Source organism: Mobula birostris, chromosome 1, assembly GCF_030028105.1.
Source record: "Mobula birostris isolate sMobBir1 chromosome 1, sMobBir1.hap1, whole genome shotgun sequence".
NCBI lineage: Eukaryota > Metazoa > Chordata > Chondrichthyes > Myliobatiformes > Myliobatidae > Mobula > Mobula birostris.
In genome coordinates this window covers 54,591,979-54,618,225 of record NC_092370.1, presented here as the reverse complement: position 1 = coordinate 54,618,225, position 26,247 = coordinate 54,591,979, and the positions used below count along the sequence as shown (strand labels likewise).

At 43.0% G+C, this 26,247-nt stretch overlaps 1 protein-coding gene across 1 annotated transcript in view; it reads left to right on the top strand.

The window, feature by feature from the left end:
* LOC140188238 (putative Polycomb group protein ASXL3) overlaps window positions 1–26,247 on the top strand; it is a 296,730-nt gene that overhangs the window by 103,188 nt on the left and 167,295 nt on the right. The window contains exon 5 of the mRNA XM_072244355.1: window positions 13,567–13,694. Coding sequence (XP_072100456.1) covers window positions 13,567–13,694 — 128 coding nt within the window. The remainder of the gene's footprint in view (window positions 1–13,566; window positions 13,695–26,247) is intronic.

Sequence of the window (26,247 nt, the reverse complement as noted above, 5' to 3'; positions counted from 1 at the left end):
TTAAGTTTTTATTTTACATTGTGAAGGGTTAGGACATACCTTGCCAAATACCTAACCTCACAAAGTTAAATCAAGCTGGCCAATATAAAATGCACTAATACCCCAATTCGCATGCATCATGTGTTCCCAGTAATGAGAGCACAAATGGAATCAGAATTGAAAGGAATCAGTATGACAATATGTCTTGTGAAATGTGTCCCTGTCTGCATTACTGTGCAAGAAAGCTGGGCTGAATCCCTGCACTTTCCACTGCTGCTGCACCAGGAACCTGGGTGCTGGAGACCTGGCACAAATCCAGCTCATAAACAAACATTAATAAGCTAGTTACCATCGGGAAATCTCCCAGCTGTGCAGCCAAACAAAGCGAACAGCAGCTTTCGTCTCATCCAAAGGAAACTAATGAGAGTGGTAGTAGGATCAGGGTGGTCTATCAGATCCCATCAAATAACCCATACTTACCCTGCAGCTGGGTGCTGCTGTTCCTTTCAAGTAGCCTCTCCGTAGTAAACCATATGTAATGCATTGTGCATTGTTGGGAACTGGATAGAGTGTCCCAGTGGAGGACAAAGATTTACACCAGCTTTCTGACACAGCAGAGTACAGTCTGAGCTAAAGTCTGTACTTCTAGGCACAGTGAGGTAAAATAGGGAATTCTGAATGTCATAATGAATAAGCACACTGCAGGGCAGAGCTAGGTAGGGTGCAGTGACGACTTGAAAACAAACTGAACGAGGCTAAGTGAGGGAGTATCCCGCTATATGACACACTTAGAACTAACTGAATTCCAAATTAAGGAAGTGTGTTTAATCCTTTATTACAAACTAACAATAAAATCACTTGACTTTTCCATAATTCATGTAAAACAAAACAAACAAAGCGAGCATAATTGAATCAAATTCAAACAAGGACAAGCGGTCAAAGATGAACATAATTGGATCAAATCCAAATAAGGACAAGCGGTCAATGAAAAATAGGCGATCCTTACTCACTCCCCTCTAATGCCGCCAAGAAGCTGAACAGGTGACTATATTTAACTATAACAGGTGAACAGGCGCCTCCAACCTGATGGCATGAACATTGACTTCTCTAACTTCCGCTAATGCCCCACCTCCCCTGGTACCCCATCCATTATTTATATACACACATTCTTTCTCTCACTCTACTTTTTCTCCCTCTGTCCCTCTGACTATACCCCTTGCCCATCCTCTGGGTTCCCCCCCCCTTCTCCCTGGGCCTCCTGTCCCATGATCCTCCCATATCCCTTTTGCCAATCACCTGTCCAGCTCTTGGCTCCAGCCCTCCCCCTCCTGTCTTCTCCTATCATTTTGGATCTCCCCCTCCCCCTCCCACTTTCAAATCTCTTACTAGCTCTTCCTTCAGTTAGTCCTGACGAAGGGGCTCTGCCTGAAACGTTGACTGTACCTCTTCCTAGAGATGCTGCCTGGCCTGCTGTGTTCACCAGCAACTTTGATGTAGGTGACTATATTTGTTTATTTTAACAGCCACCCAAACCCACTTGACAAATTATCTTTACCCAGAGTGAGTATTCACAAGACAAACACAATACAAACAGACAATAAATAGTTATATGGCTCCTAATTATTATAATTCAATAATAATTACAGCTAAATATTACAAAATAGGAAACACAAAATCTTCAAGGATAAATATTCACACATTATCAACACATTGTATTCTGCGCATTTCCTAAGGGCAAATTTGGCATGCTTGGTGATAAAGTTGCTCCAAAGAGATGTAGGCCACCAGAGAAACCTCAGCAGATCTGTATCATCTGCTGGTACTTTTACCTGATGAAGCATTGATTCAATATCTGCCATGATCACCACTGGTTCATTTCTGAATCTGGTTATAATTTCAATCAGTGAGCTAGAAAGATCTGATCCCTGTAAGAACTGAACACTAAGTAATGTTCCCTGAAAGGTCACTCCACAGGCAAACGCAACAGCTTCTTTTCTCTGGAGTGGTAAACACCATGGTGTAGAATAGTGGTCACCAACCGGTCGATCGCGATCAACTGGCCGATCTTTGGGACTTTCCCAGTAGATCCCAACAAAAAAGAAAAATAAATAAATACACGAGTACTCTTGTAATGTGAGCATTATAAAAATAAATAATACTAATTAGGATAATGGTAATATACCAAAACTCCCGCTACTGAAAGCTGTTTGTAAAGAGAGATTGTTTGCGGGTTGTGGGATTTTAGTTCTGTTCTTTCTGCCCAGTGCGCACGTGTGTATAGCTCCCCCGCCATGCACCGCGGTAGAAAAGACCGGAAGTAAAATCCCGCAACCAGGAAGCAACCTCTCTTTACAAACAGTTTTCCATAGCTGCTTAGTGGGAGTATTGCTATATTACCATTATCCTAATTTGTATTAACTTATCTTTATAATGCTCACATTACAACACTTCTCCACCTTTAAATTCCAACATTCCCCAAATGTAAGTAACTGGGAAACAAAAAACAGTGGTGTCGTTATCTTGCGTACCTCTGAAACTTATACTAGTGTCTCAGTACAGCTTACCAATACAAAACACCTGAAAAACATGGCAGATTCAACATTCAGTCTAACAAAGGAAATTGTCCATTCAGATATTCAGTCGGTCAGGAGGTTTGCGAGGACGCTGTGCTGCAACAGATGAAAATTATGAAATCTAAGTACAGGAGCTGTCTTACTGATAGACACCTCACAGACTGTCTCAGACTGGCTGTCTGTAGTTATGAGCTAAATTTCAGGAAACCAGCAGAAAGTATTCAGCCCCAGACATCACACTGAGTGCAACAGTCAATTTTTATTCATTTATTTTTCGTGTTGAAATAAAATTAAATAATGAAGCATAGAATTAAAGGTATTGTAATGTGAGCATTATAAAAATAAGTAATACTGATTAAGATAATGGTAACATAGCAGTACTCCTGCTACCGAAATCCATTTGTAAAGAGAGGTTGTTTCCGGATTGCGGAGTTTTACTTCCAATCTTTTCTGCCCGGTGTGCATGCGTGTGACTAAATGATTTAGTAGGTCGATCTTGCCTTTCACTAAGGCCGAGGTAGGGGATCTTGGGCTTAAAAAGGTTGGTGACCACTAGTGTAGAATATACCAGACTTCCCCATTACTGCGTTCCAGACTTTCTGTGGCACTCTCTCGACATAACCTTTGGCGATGACATCCTTCATGAAAACTGTGTAGTCAGTGTGAAATAACAAATTCCTCTTAAACCTCCTTCTTTCTCAAAGGTAAATTAATCTGGTAGTGGTCATCCACTAGTTTTGCAGAATTTGTAGTCTTCTCTTGACAAACTAGGCTGTTCGTCCTTACTGCATTCAGGAAAATCTGACTTAAAACTGCTGCTGCCATAGTTCATCCAAGTTCAAAGCTGAGATCCTGTTACCTGTCAGCTCTGGCTGTGCAGTCTCTTCCATCACCATTGCCTCCCTTCGGTGGTCCATTCACAGTCCAACCCAACATTGTCCTAATTGCATAGGGTTCATTATTCACACTTTGAATCACTTGCAATGACCCCAATGCTTTAGGCACATTTGTCCTTATCAGCAACTCAATTTCTGAATCTATCACTGGCAAATGGACATATTTCAGCTGAGTCCATTCCTGGAAATCCCTCTGTCATGGAATATTCCCTCCTTGGACTGGCATATTTTCCTGTGTATAAATGTTAGATAGTTCACAATAAGTTTCACCATCTAAGCCAATCCTGAAACAATGTAGCTACTCATGACCTTCTCTTGACCCACGGTGTGTAAGAGAATGTGTGTCCTTTCTCCTGTGAGGTTGAACTTGTTCATTAGGCCCACAGTGCAGAAAGTTAGTCTTGCGAGACCATGGATCTGCGCCTGGAAAGTCTTTACTCTCCAGGGCAAGGTTGTATGGAAGACCAGCAGTTGCCCATGCTGCAAGTCTCCCCTATCCACGACACCAATGTTGTCCAAGGGAAGGGCATTAGGACCCATACAGCTTGGCACCAGTGTCGTGGCAGAGCAATGTGTGATTAAGTGCCTTGCTCAAGGACACAACACGTTGCCTCGGCTGGGGCTCGAACTCACGGCCTTCAGGTAGCTAGTCCAATGCCTTAACCACTTGGCCACGTGCCCACACATAAGCATAAGTAATCACTGTCTTTTAACAAAGACAAAGGTCTCACTCTAAGTAAGAACTGGAATTCAATTGTAAACAATCAAGAGGGACGGACTATGGGGGTATAAATACCACTGGACTAAACATGCAAGGCATCATCCTTGATGAAGATGGCAGAGTTTATTATTGAAATGTCAGTTATAATCGCTATGTCTCTGGCCACTGCTATGTCTCAGTCTTTCACAGATTGTTCTGATTTTTGTTCTCCTTTCCTTGGAGTGGAGATGAAGTACGTTGGAATGCTTGAAACTGCATACCTTGCATAAAAGACACTTCCTGCAATCTTTGCCGATGTGTCCTGTACACAAACAGCCAAAGCAGGTACTAATTTCCTTTCAGAAGATGATGATCTTCTCTTTCTATGAGCCCTTTCCTCCAGCTGAGAGCATAAATCCAAGACCTGCCCTCTCCACAGAACAGACAACCCTTTTGCTGATGAGACCATTTCCTTTCCTTTAGTTCCAGGTTCAGTTTTAGCTTTACTTCCCACAGTGGTCACATGGTGGCAAAACTGCTTCATCTAGCTCTGAAACGAAATTGTGACTTAGTTTTGTTCGCACATTTGCTTCTTGCCAGAGATGGAGCAGCCGGCCGGTAATATAGTGGCAGCTGTACCAGCCTTTGAGGTGAGTTGTCCCGGGTTCAAATCTGGCTGGCTCCTTGCATGCTTTCCATCCATGTTAGGTTGAGTGTTGAGCTAGCAACTCGGCCTTGTAAAAAAAAAGCAAACAAAGTGCTGAAGAAATGGCAAGGTTGCCATCCGATACGCTGCAAGGCGTGGAGAGGAACAAAAAGTGATGCACCATCCAGTATATTCCCAAACACCGGGTGTTGCAATCTGAATTCATCATCATCATTAGGTGCCATGCCCAGTATGAGCTTTGACTGCCATGGCCCACACACTCCTGTCTTGGGTCACGTGGATCAATTCATTGGTACTAATTTCCAGTTCTTTGGCTGCTGTTTCCATCATCATTTGTCTTTGCCTTCCTTTTGCTTTCTTCCCTTCAATCTTTCCCGTAATTACCGTGCATTCTAACTCCTCTTTCCTAATCACATGTCTTAATTACCGATCAATAAAATTAACAATGTCAATGACAGTAGCCCTATGGTTGTACCTTTCACAGGCTAGCATTCCCCATCTATCCCTAAGCTTATAGGGCAGTTTATTTATAACATTCAACATATTGGCAGGCATGCACTTCTTCCATGGCACTGCAACAGCCTTTAAGAAAAAGACTGTAAGTTTGAAGAGCTTTCACCTCTTCAGATTTGATGGATACCTATGAAAGAGCTCTTTTCATGTCGGTGGTGCAATTTTTGTTCGTTATCAAAATATTCCTGTAGTAAAGCCTTACCCTTGATATATTCTGTCTTAGCATCATCATGCTAGCAACTTCTAACATGTTCCCTAGGGTGACCCCTGGTGTACTGTTCAAGGATATAAGGGCTGTCTCTATAGCTGTCAGTCTTGCTTTCACACTGTTTTCAAAGGCCTCTGTGAATGCATGATACTGCAGTGGATCACCGTCGAACATGGGAATCTCTCTTTTAGGCAAAGGTGAAAGGCATTTTTGTTGTGTTGATAAGGTTGCTATTTCATTTTGCTTTCTCATAATATCAAAAATACTGTTGTCTCTATTGTCTGAAAGAAGAGTGTTTCCACGCTGTCAGTGAATGTGCCCAGGAGCACTTTGAGCTGTTAAATGTGACATAGGTTCAGAATGCCTCAATAGTGCAGGCTGAGAGTAAACACCCTGAGCTATCTCTTGGGTGTTTTGCTCATGTTTCCCAAAGACTTGAAGAATGAATAAATCAGCATTAACATTTGGTGTTTTTCTTTTTCTTTTTGCCTTTTCAGTATAGGAATTCATGCTGTTGGACTGTCCTGTTGCAACACTTCCAGCAGCCAACAGACTTGAAACCCTTGGCACACTACCTTCAGGCATACATGCAGCAATTTCTTTCTCCAACTTAAACTGTTGCCCCCTTTTCTGTAACTTTCTCTTGCTCTTCCAGTGCATGTTTGTCTTTCAATAATCATTGACGTGCCATTAGCGCAGCTAAATCAGCCTCTGTTTTAATGCATGCAGAGAAGGTAGTTGATACAGAAGATTTTCTTCCTGCAGCAAAACTCCATAAGCTAGTCCTTCTGCTTTCAACATCTGACACACTGTAAGTTAGTATTACATCATTGTGTATGTCAGCTGTTATATCCAGTGTTTAACATGCATTGGAACTTGAGAAACATCATCTGTTGGAATGTGAGGCCTGTCTTGGCAGTATTCTGTTCAATCAACACAGGTAACAAACAAACAATATGTGCATCCGCAGCGCATCAACCAAACCAAATAAGCAGCATTCAATTCAAATGTCAGCAACCGGGGCAATTTTTGGCACTCAAAAACTTCACAAACCACAAAATAAACCAGGGCCGTGAGCACTTCAATTAAACCGAACAGCAGACCATCAAGCAAACACCCCATGATCGAACAGTTGTCCCCAATGGACAGGCAGCACTGACCTCTCAAACTGTGTTCAACCCACAAGTACACAGCGTGAATCAACACAAAGCCATAGGTAGACCTACCACTTCAGCTGCTCGTGTTGCTTAGTGTTGCAATGGTAGTTATTTCTGATAACCAACTCACCTTTCTTTGCATTCCTTTGTGTTGGAATTCCTTTTCTGCCAATGGGTCCAAGCAAACCTCTTCATCCAGAACGTGAAACATTGTGCAAAATAGTCCGTGCTGATGGCTTTGTCATAAACTGGTATTTATTTGGTTTTAAAAAAATTTCCTTGGCAAAACGTTGTGATTACTTGAAAACAAACTAAAAGACACTGAGAGGCTAAGTGAGGAAGTATTGCATTGTATGATGCTCTTCCAACTCACTGAGTTCCAAGTTTTAAAAATATGCTTAATCCTCTATTAAAAGCCAACAATAAAATCATTCGACTCTTCCATAATTCGTGTAAAATGAAACGAGCATAATTAAATCAAATTCAAACAAGGATGAATAGTCAAAGACGAATGTAATTGGATCAAATTCAAACAAGTGGTCAGTGAAAAATATGCGGTCCCTACTCACCCCCTCTCTATGCCATCAAGCAAGTGAACAGGTGACTATATTAATTTATTCTAATCGTTACCCAACGCTGCCCATCACCCAAACCTACTTGACAAATTACCTTAACAAAGAGTGAGAACGTACAGCACAAATAGAATACTGACAGACATGGTTCCCACAACAGGGTAACAGTAAAAATGGCCTAATTACCAGCACTCAGGCTAATTAAAATTCTGGAATGAGATACATAAAAGTTGCTGGTGAACGCAGCAGGCCAGGCAGCATCTCTAGGAAGAGGTGCAGTCGACGTTTCAGGCCGAGACCCTTCGTCAGGACTAACTGAAGGAAGAGTGAGTAAGAGATTCGAAAGTTGGAGGGGAAGGGGGAGATCCAAAATGATAGGAGAAGACAGGAGGGGGAGGGATGAAGCCAAGAGCTGGACAGGTGATAGGCAAAAAGGATACGAGAGGGAGAGGATCATGGGACAGGAGGTCTGGGAAGAAAGATGGGGCGGGGGGGGGGGACCCAGAGGATGGGCAAGGGGTATATTCAGAGGGACAGAGGGAGAAAAAGGAGAGTGAGAGAAAGAATGTGTGTATAAAAATAAGTAACAGATGGGATACGAGGGGGAGGTGGGGCATTAGCGGAAGTTAGAGAAGTCGATGTTCATGCCATCAGGTTGGAGGCTACCCAGACGGTATATAAGGTGTTGTTCCTCCAACCTGAGTGTGGCTTCATCTTTACAGTAGAGGAGGCCGTGGATAGACATGTCAGAATGGGAATGGGATGTGGAATTTAAATGTGTGGCCACTGGGAGATCCTGCTTCCTCTGGCGGACAGAGCGTAGGTGTTCAGCAAAGCGGTCTCCCAGTCTGCGTCGGGTCTCGCCAATATATAAAAGGCCACATCGGAAGCACCGGACGCAGTATATCACCCCAGCCGACTCACAGGTGAAGTGTTGCCTCACCTGGAAGGACTGTTTGGGGCCCTGAATGGTGGTAAGGGAGGAAGTGTAAGGGCATGTGTAGCACTTGTTCCGCTTACACGGATAAGTGCCAGGAGGGAGATCAGTGGGGAGGGATGGGGGGGACGAATGGACAAGGGAGTTGCGTAGGGAGCGATCCCTGCGGAATGCAGAGAGAGTGGGGGAGGGAAAGATGTGCTTAGTGGTGGGATCCCGTTGGAGGTGGTGGAAGTTACGGAGAATAATATGTTGGACCTGGAGGCTGGTGGGGTGGTAGGTGAGGACCAGGGGAACCCTATTCCTAGTGGGGTGGCGGGAGGATGGAGTGAGAGCAGATGTACGTGAAATGGGGGAGATACGTTTAAGAGCAGAGTTGATAGTGGAGGAAGGGAAGCCCCTTTCTTTAAAAAGAAGACATCTCCCTCGTCCTAGAATGAAAAGCCTCATCCTGAGAGCAGATGCGGCGGAGACGGAGGAATTGCGAGAAGGGGATGGCGTTTTTGCAAGAGACAGGGTGAGAAGAGGAATAGTCCAGATAGCTGTGAGAGTCAGTATGTCTACTATAAGCCTACTGACTCTTATCCACTGATGTCTACTATAAGCCTACTGATTCTTACCCACTGATGTCTACTATAAGCCTACTGACTCTTATCCACTGATGTCTACTATAAGCCTACTGACTCTCACAGCTCTTGGCTCCATCCCTCCCCCTCCTGTCTTCTCCTATCATTTTGGATCTCCTCCTCCCCCTCCAACTTTCAAATCTCTTACTCACTCTTCCTTCAGTTAGTCCTGACGAAGGGACTCGGCCTGAAACGTCGACTGCACCTCTTCCTAGAGATGCTGCCTGGCCTGCTGCGTTCACCAGCAACTTTTATGTGTGTTGCTTGAATGTCCAGCATCTGCAGAATTCCTGTTGTCTGGAATGAGATGTTGAATGTACCTGTTGTAGAAAGTGAGTGCAGGTCACTATTTTAAGTAATTTGTATAATTTAAATAGTAGTTTCAATGTTTTTAATTCTTGGTGACTGTACTCACAAAATAAAGATGCTGGAAATCCAACCAACATACACAAAACTCAGCAGGTCAGGGAGCGTCCATGGAAATGAATAAACAGGTGACTGTTTGGGCTGAGACTCTTCCACAGGACTGAAAAGGAAGGGGGAAGATATCTCAATAAAAGGTGAGGGAGAGGAAGAAGTAATAGGTGAAGCCAGGTGGGTGGGAAAGGTGGAGAAGAAGGAATCTGATAGGAGAAAGGGAAGGAGGAGGGGCACCAGGGGGAAGTGGTAGGCAGGTGAGAAAAGATACAAGGTCAGAGTGGAGAAATAGAGGAAGAGGGGAGGGACAATTTTTTTTTTAACTGGAAGGAGAAATTGATGTTCATGTCAGCAGGTTGGAGGCTACCCAGATAGAATATAAGATGCTGCTCCTCCACCCTGAGAGTGGCCTCCTCTTGGAACAAAAAGAGGCCATGTACCAACAAGTTGGAACAGGAATGGGTCTCAGAATTAAAATGTTTAGCTACTGGAAAGTTTTGCTTGTTGCGGATAGAGTGGAGGTGCTTGACAAAGCCAACCCCCAATGTAGAAGAGGCTGCATCGGGAGCACCGGACACAATGGACGACCTCAACAGATTTGCAGGCGAAATGTTGCCTCACTTGGAAGGACAGTTCAGCGCCCTGAATGGAGGTGAGGGAGGAGTGTATGGGTAGTTGTAGCACTTTGTACACTTGCAAGAATAAGTGCCAAGAGGAAGATTAGTCGGGAGGGACAAATGGATGAAGGAATCATGGAGGGAGTGATCCCTACAAAAAGCAGAGAGAAGAGGAGAGGTAAAGATATGTTTTGTGGTAGGATCTCTTTGGAGATGGTGGAAGTTGAAGGAGATTATGTGTTGGATGCAAAGGCTGATGGGGTGGGTAGGTAAGGACAAGAGGAGCTCTTTCACTGTTAAGACGTCAGGAAGATGGGGTGAGCATGGATGTTTGGGAAATAGAGGAGATGCAGGTGAGGGTAGCATCAATAGTGGAGAAAGGGAAACACTATTTGAAGAAGGACATCTCAGATGTCCTAGAATGGAAAGCCCCAACCTGGGAACGGATGTGGCAGAGGCGAAGCAACTGAGAAAAGGGAGTAGCATTTTTACAGGAGATAAGATAGGAAGAGGTGTAATCATGGGAATCAGTAGGTTTATAAAAGATGCTGGTTGACAGTTTGTCTCCAGAGACAGAGCTAGCGAGATCAAGAAAAGGGAAGGAGGTGTCAGAGATGGACCTAATGAATTTAAAGGGAGGGTGGAAGTTAAAGGTAAAATTGACAAGCTCAGCATGGGTGCATGAAGCAGCACTAATGCAGTAATCAGTGTAGTGGAGGAAGAGTTAGAGAAGTTCTGTTCTTAGTGTTTGCATTTATAAGTGTGGATAAGGGTGATTTGTGTTCACTTTAATCACTCCACCAAGTCGTGTTTTCATTTGTGGTGAATACAAATGGTATTTTCTCCCAAAACCCAACTCTGGCTAAAAATGATTATCTGGTTATGGTATGAAAATGGTTATGGATTTATTGGGTAGGCTTGCAAGAAAATAAATCAAGGGGTTGTATTTGGTAACATATTTACTTTCATAATAAATTTACTTTGAATTTAGAACTTTGGTCCAATATCTCTGTGAGAGTATTGAAGTATTGTTTGATAACATTACTGTGAAGCAAGTTCAGTATTTCATTATATTAAAATTCATACATTCTGTTCCTTATTCTGTTACGCAATACAAGGTATGTAACATAACCCTGAGGGGAGCTTGCATTTATATATTGTTATTCATCTCCTTAGGACATTAAAAAGATCACAACCAATAAGATAAATATGAATTTCCATCAGTGTAATATAATGTGGCACCTGCCAATGTTATTTTCCATCATGTCATTGGTGTTGTCTGGACACCGGTACCTGTGCAGCCTTCGCTCTTACACAGATGGCCGCTGCAAGCACATCTGAGGGGTTGTTCTTTGCCTGGTTATCAACCCATCCGGGTTGCTGTGACACATGCAGGACACTCAGCCCACATCAACAGCCAGGTTTGCGAGAGATCTTACGTGCGGCCACCACCATTACGTTCCAGAGTTCTTTCAAGCCGACTTGGCCACCCTTGGTAGGTGTTACTGGCAGGACCAACGGAGAAGTGCGGCTCACTGTGATGCAGAACCCGGAAAGACACCACAGCTACATAGCAACCAAACTCATCATAACCTTGGCAGCAGGAACCAAGTTTTTGTGTTAAGAGAGTCATAGTTACTCCCGCCTGCCAGTGTAGTCTCTAATACAATGTATTTTCATTAGATGTAGAATAGATGTCAATCAAAATGTAGTTGCATGTGGTCTCCTAGGTATAAAAATAACCATTTAATGTTAGTACCTTAATCATGACCCGGCTGGTGGCATAGTGGCATCAGCGTCGGACTACGGGACGAAAGGTCCCGGGTTCGAATTCAGCCAGCGGGCTCCCCTGCACGCTTTCCATCCGTGCTGGGTTACGAGCTGGTGATCTCTTTGGAAACTCACCCAGCAGAATGTAATGGCAAACCACTGCTGTAACTTGCCTCGTACATGATTCCTCACTACGTCAGAGAGGCGTGGAGGGAAATCATCCACTAACCGGAGAAACTCCGGATGCGACATACCTTTCCTTTTTTTTTTACCTTAATCATCAGTATGAATCAAGAACACTCCACTGAGGGATTTACTGAGTGATGTATAGCTTCAGATGTTGAAAGTTTGCCAGATGAAACTAGGCAGATGAGATGAACTGCAATAAAGCATGCAGAGAGGTATCTACTTTATAACTAACACACACAAAAGTTGCTGGTAAACGCAGCAGGTCAGGCAGCATCTCTAGGAAGAGGTACAGTTGACGTTTCAGGCCGAGCCCCTTCGTCAGGACAACTGTACCTCTTCCTAGAGATGCTGCCTGACCTGCTGCGTTTACCAGCAACTTTTGTGTGTGTTGCTTGAATTTCCAGCATCTGCAGAATTCCTGTTGTCTACTTTATAACTGTCTGCTTTGTATTTCTTCCTCTTTCTCCTCTCTGTATTCATTTTCTCTACATCCTTCTTTCATCCGGAAAATCCAAAACCTGAAAACCTGATGCTGAAAACCTGAAATAAAAACAGAAAATTCTGGGAATGTTTAGCAGGCCAAGCCACATCTGTGGGAAGACATCACTGAGACTTTATCTCTGTTTTGTCTGTTTCTCTCCCACAAATGCAGCCTGACCTGCTGAATATTCCCAACATTTCCTGTTTTTATTATTAATTGGAGCAGTTGATAATCAAGAAGAAAACTCTCTCTTCGGGGTAATTACAGTGGGTTCTCCTGTATCATAGGAGCAACATAGTATTGAGGATTTGTGTAAGAAGGTTAGACATTGTCAATTTCACTAGTACGAAGGAAGAAATGTGTCAAGCATATTAGACAATCTTAGGATGAAGTTTGATCGTACAATGATGTCTATCTCATATGCACATGACTGAATCATGCAAATTTTTGTTAGGTGACCAAAAGGAAACAATATTATTGGTGTTCACACAGTTGTTAATACAAAAAGTGATGGCCTTTTTATTTTAAATATTCATTCATTCTGTATGATACAATTCTGCTGATCTTGTTCTGAATTTCAAGTTTTCATAGCCTGCCCAGAGATTACAATTCATTTTTATCAAAGTTATTAATTTAACTTTGGTTATCTGTGTCTGGGGTAGAAATGTTATTCATGTTTTTCAGAAAATTAAAAATCTTGTGCCTTTAGTTTCACGTCCAAATCAGAGGATGCCATTCATGAAATTCACCAAAGTTACTGAAGTGCTACTTATGAGCAAACTAGAATGATTGAAGCTCAGATTTTTTTGGAGAGATTGGTATAAAGATGTAAATAATGAAAAGCTCCAGGACTTTGGATATGAAAGCGAGCTGAGAGACAGGATGACCATGAAAGATGACAAATTCATTGCAAGTGTGTCAGGAGATGACAGCCATAGAATTGAAAAGGTAGGATTATTGTCTGTAAAATTATTTTCAACAGTGTCACCCTGAAATAGTAGTGTTGGTTGTTGAGAGGTGCTTTGAGTATGGTAGTATTCAATGTTGGTGGAACCATTAGCAGACTGATGTATGCTATGAGGATATCGGGAATGACCTTCTGTACGTGCATGGCCATGTTTAGCAAGCAGGTCTCCAGATCGACAAAACTGCTTAAGCATTGTTTGCTCCTTTTCAGTAAATTTAAAATCATAGATTTTGTTTGTTTGTTACCAGAAAGAACATTTACAGACTAATCAGTAGACATTTTCCATCTACTTTCCAGTTTGTCCAGAGAAAAAACATGTGCCTGATGAGAGTTCTTCTCTACATAATACAAGTTCTTCAACAACAATTGCACAAAACAAGCTGATATCTTCTACTCAGCAGCATACCAAAAAAGCACTGAAACAGGTAAGGTTAAACATTTACAATCATATGTCCTTCAATAATATGGTGTACTCATTTTCCCTCCCTTCAGCTGGTAAAGTAATTATCAAACTTAATATGAAATTCATTAAAGGATCAAACTTGTTCTGAGAATCTTCTATTCTAAGTTTACCTTTGAACCTTGACTGGTTGTACATAAACAGATCTAAAAATACATTCACTTGTGGATCCAGGGCAGGTCAATGGAAGTAGGCAGTTTAAATGGTTTGACGCAGACTAGACGGGTCAATGGGCCTGTTTTTGTGCTCTACTTTTCTATGACTCCAGTTTGTTCAAGAACATCAAAAAAATGCAGATATGGTAATCTGAAATTTAAAAGAAGGAAAAATACTGAAATTACTCAGCAATCGTCTGTGGAATGAGAAACAGAATTAACATTTTATGTTGAAGAGTCTCCATCAGAACTGTGGCGAAGAGAACATAAGGTTGCAGAGAAATCATGTTGGTGGGGAGAGAAGGTGGGTGTGGTGTTGTGGTGGATGAGAGTATATTTCTGAGTGTGACTGAAATGGTCATGAAGGTGAGTTTTATAGATCACCCAGTCTTAGGACAATTAGGGAGAAAATGAACAAAAGCAGTGAAGTGAGGGCAGTTAATGAACATTCATAATGGAATGTAAGCTTTGCAAATGTATGGCTTTAGGATGTGCCTTGCAGTTGAAGCTGTGCCTTTGGAGAGAGAGGAACAGAGCCAATATCACAGATAGATAATTTTCAAATGATATGGCCACTTCTGACACAGAAAAGGAAAGCACGTAACCCAAATTTGTAGAATTTAGCATTGGCTGCAATACACCCAGACAGAAGACACAATGTTATTCATTGATAAATTTATATATTAATGTGATAGATTACCATGTACAATTAATATATCGTATAATTGTATTGCAAGAGTGAGTAGGACATAGATTCAAAATGCAAGGCAACAGGAGTTCTAAGTACATTCTGCTGACCCAAGGCAGTCTCCCAATCTATAGCAGGTTTTCCCAATGTGGAAGAGAACATATCATGAGCATTGAATGCAATACACCAGATTCGTTATCTGTTTGTTTTTAACATGTCAAGGTGGATGCCTCATTTCAAAAATGCACAAAAATTCTATAGAGCTCTCAGCATAACCCAGTAGCATTATACATTTGAACAGAATTTGTGTCAGGCCTCACTTCCATTTCTCATTATGCCTCTATTCAGTTTCTTGCATTGAATTACCTCTTGGCAGCACAGCCTTCACTATTTATCACATCTCTGTGTTTATGTTTTCCTAGTGCATCTCTCTGTTATAGATGTTAATGGGAGAAGCTTCTATTTTGAAAAGAACATCAAACTTGTTGATCTAGGAGCTACTTTGTAAACAATCAATCATTTTGTATTTCAAACTATTTTAGTCAATCTACTTTGTCCAGCCAATATGACAAAGTATTCCATTGAACTTTGTACAATCTTTCTTATATTTGCATCCATTTTCTATAATACACTATGCTTTATTTTCTGCCCAATTCTGTGATTACTGTTAAGGTTTTCAGCCACCTGTTGTCAAGAACCTGAGAACAGGGACCAAATCAGAGACTTGAAATGAATTAACTTTATTACTTACATCCTTCGTATACATGATGAGTAAAAATCTTTGTTACATCTCTGTCTAAATGCGCAATGTGCAATTTATAATATATAATATGTACAACAAGATAGTCACTATAACATAGAAATACAATTGTATCAGCCTGAATTAATCAGTCTGATGGCCTGGTGGAAGAAGCTGTCCCGGAGCCTGTTGGTCCTGGCTTTTTTGCTGTGGTGCCATTTCCCAGATGGTAGCAGCTGGAACAGTTTGTGGTTGTGGTGACTTGGGTCCCCAATGATTCTTCGGGCCCTTTTTACACACCTGTCTTTGTAAATGTCTTGAATAGTGGGAGGTTCACATCTACACTGGGCTGTCTGTACCACTTTCTGCAGAGTCCTGCAAATGAGGGAAGTACAGTTCCCTTACCAGGCAGTGATGCAGCCAGTCAGGATGCTCTCAATTGTGCCTCTGTAGAAAGTTCTTAGGATTTAGGGGCTCATACCAAACTTGTTCAACCATCTGAGGTGAAAGAGGCGCTGTTGTGCATTTTTCAACCACACAGCCAGTATGTACAGATTATGTGAGATCCTTAGTGATGTGCCATACGAGATCCTTGGTGATATGTATTCTGAGGAACTTAAAGCTGTTCACCGGCTCAACCCCAGATCCATTGATGTCAATAGGGGTTAGTCTGTCTCCATTCCTCCTGTAGTCCACAACCAGCTCCTTTGTTTTTGCAACGTTGAGGAAGAGGTTGTTTTCTTAACACCACTGTGTCAGGGTGATAACTTCTCTGTAGGCTGCCTTGTTATTATTTGAGATTAGGCCAATCAATGTAGTATCTTCAGCAAATTTAATTAGCAGATTGGAGCTTTGGGTGGCAACACAGTCATGGATATACAGAGAGTAAAGGAGGTGGCTTAGGACACAGCCCTGAGGGGCACCTGGGTTGAGGGTCAGAGGGGCAGTGCACTCTTACCACCTGCTGGCAATCTGACAGGAAGACCAGGATCACGCTACACAAGGCAGAGTGAAGGCCAAGGTCTCTGCGCTACTTGTTGAGCCTGTTGGGAATTATGGTGTTGAAAGCTGAAATGTAGTCCAAGAACAGCATTCTCACATAAGCTTTCTTCTTCACCAGATGTGTAAGGATGGTGTGTAGGGTTGTGGCTATTATGTCATCTATCAATAGGCAAATTGTAGGGGGTCCAGTATGGATGGCAGCATGCTGTATATGTAGTCCTTGACCAGCCTTTCAAAGTGTTTGCTTATTATTGAGGTGAGCACAGCAGGATACCAGCCATTCCGACACGTTACCTTGGTCCTTTTAGGTACAGGAACAACAGTGGGTGTTTTGAAGCAGGAGGGCACTCTACTCTGGGAGAGGGAGGGATTAACAACATCGGTAAACACACCTGCCAGTTGTGCCGCGCACACTCTGAGTACCCTCTCTGGGATGCGGCCTTGCAACTGTCCACTCGTTGGAAACACCTGCATTCTTCAGCCTCAGAGATGACCAAGGTGCAGGTCTTTTTGGCAGCTCTCCTCAGGGGCTCAGTGTTGGTGAATTCGAACCAAGAGTGAAAAAAATTTAGCTCATCTGGGACAGAGGCTCTTCGGTTGTCCATCAAAATCCGATGATGACGTCCACTCCTTTAACGGTGAGACCTTTCATGACTATACAATCCTATCCTGGACCCACAAGCTCTAATGCAGGTGGGACATGTATGTGTTGTGGTGGTAGTGGTGGCAACCATAGCTGCATTTCTCCTGGCTCTCTTCTGCTGTCTTCTGGTTGTTCTTTCCATCTCCAGAATATGAACCCCATCCCTACACAGCTGTCGCCAAGTGGTACGGTCAGCAGCAACCTCCTCCAGATCCTCAGCTTAATGCATTCTTCATCTGATCCTTATAGCGCTTCTTCAGCCTTCCGGCTGAGCGTCAACCATGATGTAGCTGGCCGTATAACACTCTGCGGGTTAGCCAACATGGGGGCATCCTTATCACGTGCCCCAGTCACTGCAGCTGACGCTGGGTGATCATGGCCTCAATACTTCCGCAGTTGGTCTTTACAAGTATTTCAGTGTGAGGCACCCGCTCATGCCAGGTTATTCCCAGAATGCGCTGGAGCCAGCTTATATGGAAGCGCTCCAAGGACTTGATGTGATGGCTGAAAACCACTTGATATACGGCGACCTTTGTGGAGGGACGAAGGCTCCTGTTCTGAAAGACTGTATGCTGAGGTCTCCCAAAGGCAGCTGATGCCTGTTTAATGCGGCTCTGTATGTCGTTGTTAATGCCGCTATCCTCAGAGAGAATGCTCCCCAGATATTTGAAGGATGGCACTATTGACAGCTTTTCATCACCAACAGTGAAGGCAGGTAGAGTTGGTGGGACACTGGTACTCCATTGGCAAACCACTTCTGTCTTGGTGGTATTGATAGTCAGCCCCATCCTGCTGTACGCTCTGACTGCCACAGCAAAGACAGTCTGAAGATCCTACAGAGTATGGGCCACGAGAGCACAGTCGTCTGCATACTGCAGCTCCAGGACCCGCTCTCTACGGAGTTTGGTGGTTGTGTGTAGCCTCCTGATGTCAAAGAGGTTTCCATCTAATCTGACATCCACTGTCACACCACTGCTGTCTTCAATCTCGTTGTGGAGAAGCTTGGTAACACATGTTACGTACGCTGTAACTGGGTTGCCAAACCAGCAGAAATGGACCACTAGTTGGAGTCTGGATTACTAGAAACTAATAAAGTTTTATTAAAGAAATAAGTACACAGTACTCTAATCGTAAGGATATAAATGCAACAGGCTAGCAATGATAAAACACACATGGACACAGAACTAGGGTAATAGGAATCGACCAAGCTCTATTGCAGTCTAGGGGTAAAATGATCAGTCTTAAGTGATGCAGAGTTCAGTTCAGCTTAGTGCAGTTCGCAGTAATCGCTATTGTGCTGTTGGGGGGAGAGAGAGAGAGAGAGAGATGCAAATTTGATTCAGGCAGACCTTTGATGTTCACAGGTGGTTTTGGGCGGACCCTTTTATGTCTTCTAACCCGCTGTGGTCACCGACTGTGACCCCTCCGTTCCGAATACGACTGTTCTTCCATGGTGAACCCGGCACCCAGGCAAGGGCAGACACATGCACCAGGTTCCCACCGATCGTACCTTTACACCCTGTGAGCCTATGGTCGGTTCCCGCGAACCGGACCTCCAAACTCCCACCACTTGTGGGGGCGCACCGCTGTTTCCAAGGGTCTCGTTATCTCATGGTGTGTGTCGTGCCTTAGCGAACCTGTTCTTTTTATCCCCCTGCTGGGGTATCGCCTGTCCATCAAACTTCAAACAGTTCAGGTTCAAAGCAACTGGTCTGTCAATATTCTGAATTGTGTTTCTTTTCTGTTATCTCTCTCTCCTCTCTCATTAACATTTTGAACGTTTCTCCATTGTCTCCCTTATCTCTCTCTCATTAGCATCAATCTCCTGATAATTTAGTTTGTCGTCACATACACAAGAGGAAGATGTTGAAGAGCACTGGCGCTAGTACACATCCCTGCCTCACCCCTGTGCGTACAAGGAAGGGCTCGGACTCTTGTCCTCTTATGGTCACCCGAGCAGTCAACCCATCGTGGAACTGGCGAAGGATGTTGACAAATTTATTGGGACAGCCAAACCTAAGGACGACATCCCATAAGAGCTCTTTTTGCACAGTGTTGAGTGCTTTGGAGAGGTCAACAAAGACCATAAACAGGTCCTGATTTTGCTCCCAGCACTTTTCCTGAGGCTGCCAGGCTGTGAAGATCATGTGGATTGTGTTCCTGTTCTTCCTAAATCCATATTGCGATTCATGCAGCATTGACTCGGTGATGTTGCTAATGAGTTTCTAAAGCATCACCTTAGCCAGGACTTTTCCAGCAACAGAAAGGAGTGATATGCCCCTACTATTGCCGCAGGTGGCCTTGACACCCTTGTTCTTATAAATAACAATGATGTTTACATTTCTCCATTGCTGTGGGATGTTCTCATCAGTCCAGGCCTTGGTGATGTACTGGTAGAGGGTGTGCATACACATGTACCCTCCGTTCTTCAGTAACTCAGCAGGGATATTGTCAGTGCCAGGGGACTTGTTCTTAAAGGAACGGACAGCTGAGGTAGCCTCCTAGGAGGTTGGCGGTAAACTGAGATCGTGGATAGGAGGAAGTTCAGGCAGGTCATCCAGGATTGTGGGGTCTGCGTCAGAGTCCTGATTAAGCGGGGTATGAAAATGCTCAGCCCACCTCAGCAGAATGGTATTCTGATTCTTCAGAAGTGTTAGACCATCTGCTGTTTTCAGGGGAGCAACGCATCAATTTATTGGGCTGTAGATGGTTTTGACAGCATTGTAAAAATTATGCATGTCATTATTATTGACAAAGGACTGGATTTCATGTGTCTTTTCAGTCCACCACTCATTTTGTATGGCCCGAATTGCCTTTTGCACTTTCCTCCGAGCTGCTGCCAATGCTGCCTGATGCTGGTGGATGACGGGTTGTCTAAAGTCGCCTGTTGTGCTTTGTGCATGTCATTAAGCAAGTTGTGGTTGGTGTCTGAGTTATTGTCAAACCAGTCTTGGTGGTTCCTGCTCTTATGGCCGATGGATTGGGCTGCTGTCTCATAGAGCGCAGAGCTGATATAGGTCCACTGTTGTTCCATGGTATTTTCTGAGCTCAGACAAGGTTCCAGCTCCCTTAGTTTCTCAGCTAGGATGCATCGAAACTCACTTCTTGCTTCTGTGTTTCTCAGGTGGTTGCAATTTAGCCGCTTTTTATTGGGTTTTTGCAGCCGCAACAGGGGTGCACTTTCATATAGAGCTTGGCCACAATCATGCGGTGGTCATTCCAGCACTCTGCACCTCTCATGGCACAGGTGACAAGAACATCCTTGATGTCACTACGTCTCACAATGATGAAGTGGATCATGTGCCAATGTTTAAAGCGAGGGTGCATCCACGAGGTCTTATATTTTGCCTTCTGCTGGAAGGTGGTATTGGTTATGGTAAAGTTATGCTCAGAACAAAGAGTAAGTAGCCTCATGCCATTTGCATTCACCTTGCCAATACCATGCCTACCTAGCACTCCACTCCATGTCCTGTTGTTCTGTACCACCCTAGCGTTGAAGCCCCCAAGCAAAAGGATCTTATCCTAGGGATCCGGCAAAGAGCTTCATCCAATGTCTGATAAAAGCCTTCCTTGGCCTCATTCTCAGATGGCAAAGTTTGTGCATAGGCACTGAGAAGCTTGGCATAACGTTTCTTTGCCAGGGGCATACAGAGGGTCATTAGTCTTTCAGGTGTTTCTGTAAGACTTGGTAGAAAGGTGTTCTTGATGGCCAAGCCTACTCTGTGGAGATGTTGTCCACCTGGGGGGAAACCTTTCCAGAAGAAGGTGTAACCCATCCCTTCCTGTGTTGAAGAGCCTTCATCTAGGAGCCTGGTCTCATGCAGGGCAGCAATGTCAGATGTTGTAGCGCCTCAGCTCAGCAACAATTAAGGCTTTTCTCTAGTGGGGTCTGTCAGAGATGCCATACGAGTCCAGGAGAGTCCTTACATTCCATGTTGCCAGTTTTAGGTTGTATTGTTTCTTATTTCGACCACAGTAGTGGAATAACCCAATAGGTGAGTGATTGAATCGGCAATTTTTAGGCCACCTTTTCTAGGCCCTTCCCCAATTGGGGTGAGCAGTGCGGTCCCTAAATTGGGCTGCTCAGTTGCACAGGGGTCTGCCGAAAACAGCTGCCACTCAGTCCCAGCTGCTAGCAACCAAATACCCTGTGCCGCTGCCGTGCAGGGTTCTGACCAGGAGCTCCCAGTCCATTCGTACATGCTGCCGTTGCCAGACGCCCCATCGCCATCAGACTTCAATCATATGTGAGGTCCAGGTATTGTTCACCGTGGTCAGAGGTGGAGACCTGCGCAAGGAAGATTTTAAAGTGCCAAAAGGGGTGTGCTATCCCCAGTAGCACTACCTTCACCATGACGAGGTAAATCCCGATGGCAAGGGTGATCCCAGGACAACAGGTCCCACATCTTGGTTGCAGGAGGCTGCCGGGTCCTTTGCCTGGTAAGGCCTGCCTATCGCGCGCCACCAGCGCATTGCTTTTCTGTCGGGGTGTGCTCCCTTAGCCTTGTCTCAACAGACTTACCACAAGGCAGTGGGACTATCTTCCCATAGCTGGGACAGTGGTTGACCGGCGCCAGGGCATGTCCACACAGTGGTGGGCCTGCACGCCACGTCTCTGGGGCCCACTGCTGCTTCGAGATCCCCTGTAGTTTAGCCTGGGACTGTAAGATACCCAGTTTCTGTGTGTGGCCCTGAGGAGGCACTGCAGGAGTCTTGGTGGTGGAGAGGCTCTGTACTGGCATGAGGAGGCTTACACACTCGGCTCCTCTTTTCACCCTCTATTAAGGAGGCTAGCCAACGGCAATAGTGGCATACAGCATGCACTGACCACAAGCACAACTACACTACTGCACTGGATGCTTCACACACACCCTGTGAGCTAATACTCCCACCCACACATGGGACAGAGGCAGTATTGTTGGAAACACCACTGTGTTTAGAACAAAACTTCATTCCAGAACAGGAAAGGTACCTCATTATCAGAGATAAGCAGCACACAAAAAATGCTGGAGGAACTCAGCAGGCCAGGCAGCATCTGTGGAAAACAGTAAATAGTCAAAGTTTTGGTTAAGACCCTTTATCAGATAAAGGGTCTCGGCCCAAAACATCAACAGTTTTCTCTTTTCCATAGATGCTGCCTGGCCTGCTGAGTTCCTCCAGCATTTTGTAAGTTGCCTGGATTTCCAGCATCTGCAGATTTTCTCTTGTTTGTCATTATCAGAGATGGAGATTTTCAGATTGGATTACAAAGGAGGTCTCCATTTGCACACTTCAGTGAATGTAAGAGAGGCGTATACAATACTTAAAAGAGATCTTCAGTCTGTGATCTCATCGGTATTTATCCCTCAACCTGTATTGCGAAAAGTAAAATTTGTCTGACCATTTTTCCAATAGTTTTTTAAAAAATTATAGAATTGTAGAAAATTTACAACACCAAGGAGGCCATTCATTCCATCACATTCATGCTGGTCTACAAAGAGCTGCCAGTCTATTTCAGTCTTCAGTACTTGATCCACGTTTCTTCAATTACATATCCAGGCATGTGAGAAGAATTTCTTCCTTTCATCCTTTCAGCATGTGAGTTACATATCCCTACTTCCTTCCAGGTAATCTTCCCTTAACACTTTACTTGACTTTCCGTCAGTTCCTTTAATTCAATGTCTTCTGAATTTGGTCTCCTTTTCTGAGGAAACTAAATCCTTCCTATTTGTATTGGACTCTCTTAATGATATACACCTCAATTAAACCTTGGTCTCTTTGAATCAAAGAAAACAACCATACCAGTGAAAATAACCCTTCATAGTTACAGTTTTCCAGAACTGGCCAAGTTTTCTAAACCTTATCTGTACCCTTTCCAAAACAATGTTATCATTCCTTCAGTATACAGAACTGACAAAATACAGCAAGTATTTATTTATAAAATAGTCTATATCTTTATTCCTTCTACCAAAGTTCATGACCTTACCCTTCCCTACACTACTTCTTTGCCCATTCTTATAACCTGTCTAAATCCTTCTGCAGGCTCCCTGCTTCCTCAACACTACCTGCCCCTCCACCCATCTTCATATTGTCTGCAAATTTGGCCACAAAGACATCAAGTTTATTATCCAAATCATTAACACATAATTTGAATACGTAGAAGCGGTCCTGTAAAACACCGCTAGTCACAAGCAGACAACATTCCCAACAATGGACTCCAACATCTTCCCAACCACTGAAGTCAAGCTAACTGGTCTAGAATTTTATTTTTTCTGCCTCCCTTCTTCCTTCTTAAAGGGTGGGAAGACATTTAGAATTTTTCAGTCCTCCAGAACCATTCCATAATCTAGTGATTCTTGAAAGATTACTACTAGTGCCTTTACAATCTCTTCAGCTACCTCTTTCAACACCCTGGGGTGTAATCTTTTGGGTCCAGGTGGCCGATCTGCCTTTAACCTTTCAGCTTCCCAAGCACCTTTTGCTGAATATATTTGAAAAGTAATCATTTATGGCATGTATATCAATCTATATGTATGTTCATTCTGCAAAAAGGAAACAAAGGAAATTAGGCTTTGTAGTGGCTTTAGCCAAGTAACATTCATAAGTTACAGAATACTTAAAGAAAATGATATGCATTTATATTAGCATCTTTGCAATTTCTTAGTATTCCAAAATACCTCACAGCTAATGGAATAATGTTTATCGTTATAATGCAAGAAGGAATAGTATCCATTTTGCACAGAGCAAGCTCAACATGGTGCTGTGATAATTCTTTTGCAATATTGATTGAGGGACAAATATGAAACAGTACATTGGAGTAATTTGCCTGTTCTTTTAAGTATTTTGAAAAGATGTACCTGAAAAAGAAGGAAAAGTCTTTGTCTAATATCTCCCTTGCAGTGCAGCACTCCCTCTGTCCTTCACTTGAGTGTCAGTCTATATAACAATATAACAATTACAGCACGGAAACAGGCCATCTCGGCCCTTCTAGTCCATGCCGAACTCTTACTCTCACCTAGTCCCACCAACCTGCACTCAGCCCATAACCCTCCATTCCTTTCCTGTCCATATATTATCCAATTTAACTTTAAACAACAACATCGAGCCTGCCTCAACCACTTCTGCTGGAAGCTCGTTCCACACAGCTACCACTCTCTGAGTAAAGAAGTTCCCCCTCATGTTACCCCTAAACTTTTGTCCTTTAGTTCTCAACTCATGTCCTCTTGTTTGAATCTTCCCCACTCTCAATGGAAAAAGCCTATCCACATCAACTGTATCAATCCCCTTCATAACTTTAAACACCTCTGTCAAGTTCCCCCTCAACCTTCTACACTCCAAAGAATAAAGACGTAACTTGTTCATCCTTTCTCTGAAACTTAGGAGATGAAACCCAGGCAACATTCTAGTAAATCTTCTCTGTACTCTCTCTATTTTGTTGACATCTTTCCTATAATTCGGTGACCAGAACTGTACACAATACTCCAAATTTGGCCTTACCAATGCCCTATACAATTTCAACGTTACATCCCAACTCCTATACACAATGCTCTGATTAATAAAGGCCAGCATACCAAAAGCTTTCTTCACCACCCTATCCACATGAGATTCCACCTTCAGGGAACTATGCACCATTATTCCCAAATCCCTTTGTTCTACAGCATTCTTCAATGCCCTACCATCTACCATGTATGTCCTATTTTGATTAGTCCTACCAAAATGTAGCACCTCACATTTTTCAGCATTAAACTCCATCTGCCATCTTTCAGCCCACTCTTCTAACTGGCCTAAATCTCTCTGCAAGCTTTGAAAACCTACCTCATCATCCACAACGCCACCTATCTTAGTATCATCTGCATACTTACTAATCCAATTTACCACCCCATCATCCAGATCATTAATATATATGAGAAACAACATTGGACCCAGTACAGATCCCTGAGGCACACTGCTACACACCGTCCTCCAATCAGACTAGGTTTTGTGCGTTCAAGTTTTAGACTGGGATTTGAGCCCACATAATTGGAACTAGGCCACCGATGTAAAAGCTGTCCAAGAGTTTCTCAGTTGATGCTATTCAGTGAGATTATCAATATTCACCATTGTAAAATTGAAAGCATCCTTCGAAGTTCAAAGTAAATATATTATCAAAATACATATATGTCATCATATACCATCCTGAGATTCATTTTCTTGCAAGCATTCATAGTAAATGGAAAGAAACATGATAGAATCAATGAAAACCCATTGATTTCCATGCATATGTTGTTTAACTGCGATTCTAAAAATTGCTGTCACTGACTCAGTGCTCCTAGAGTAGCTCTCTACTTCTCTTTTCCAAAATATTTACTATGCCATAACAGATCTCTCTGCCAAAGTTTAAGTAGAGCAGAAAATGCTTGGAACATCGTATTTATCTGAAAAACTATGTTTAGTATTATTTGTATTACCTGTAGTCACTGAACTTCAGTTGATCAGGTCAAGTCAGTGTTTCCGCAGTGCTCTTTCAAATAAATGTAGGGTCTCAAGTCAGTTGGAGTTGTTGGATCTGGAGCTGCTTTGGAAGTCAAGAATGAGGCATAAACTTGGTGGTTACTGCTGTTTTATTGGGTGTTGCGGGAACAAAAGAATGAATAAAGAAACAAAGAACAAAGTTGTGGTAGTCTTATACTAAAAACTAGCTCAGATTAGACAGATAAATGTCATGCCATTGACAAGAAGTAAACTATGAAATGGGTTCAGTGGTATAACAGGCTGCAGAAAATCTTAGGAAAAACAGAACTAGCTGTACTACCATTTCTGAAAATTCACTAAATGATCACACATAAATAGGTGATTATATAAAAACATAAGCAAGCATGGAGAAAGTTAAACTACCTAAGAAAAGTAACAATTTTGGACCTTAACTCAAAAGTTCCTCTACAGCGTGTGCGGGTGGGGTGGGGGGGGGGGGGGTCCAAAGTTTGATATCCAAGGTACCTCATCCATTGACATTTTTAGACAGATAATAAAAAGCTACTTGAGAGAACACCAGGACAAAGGAATGGGTTTAATGTTAGAAATTCTAACTATTGTTGCCAGAAAGCACTTCTCACAAAAGGTAGTGGAAATCTGAAGCACTGAGTATCAGTCAATTATAATTATCAGAATCAGGAGGGATAAATATTTGTTTACAAGATAACAAAGAAATGCAACCAAGACAGACATAAATCATGAACAATTTAATTGAATGGCATAAGAAATTTAAGAGACTGCAAAGCCTAATCGTGACCATATACCTTTTTACATTTTTTAAATTATTTTTTAGTTTTAAAA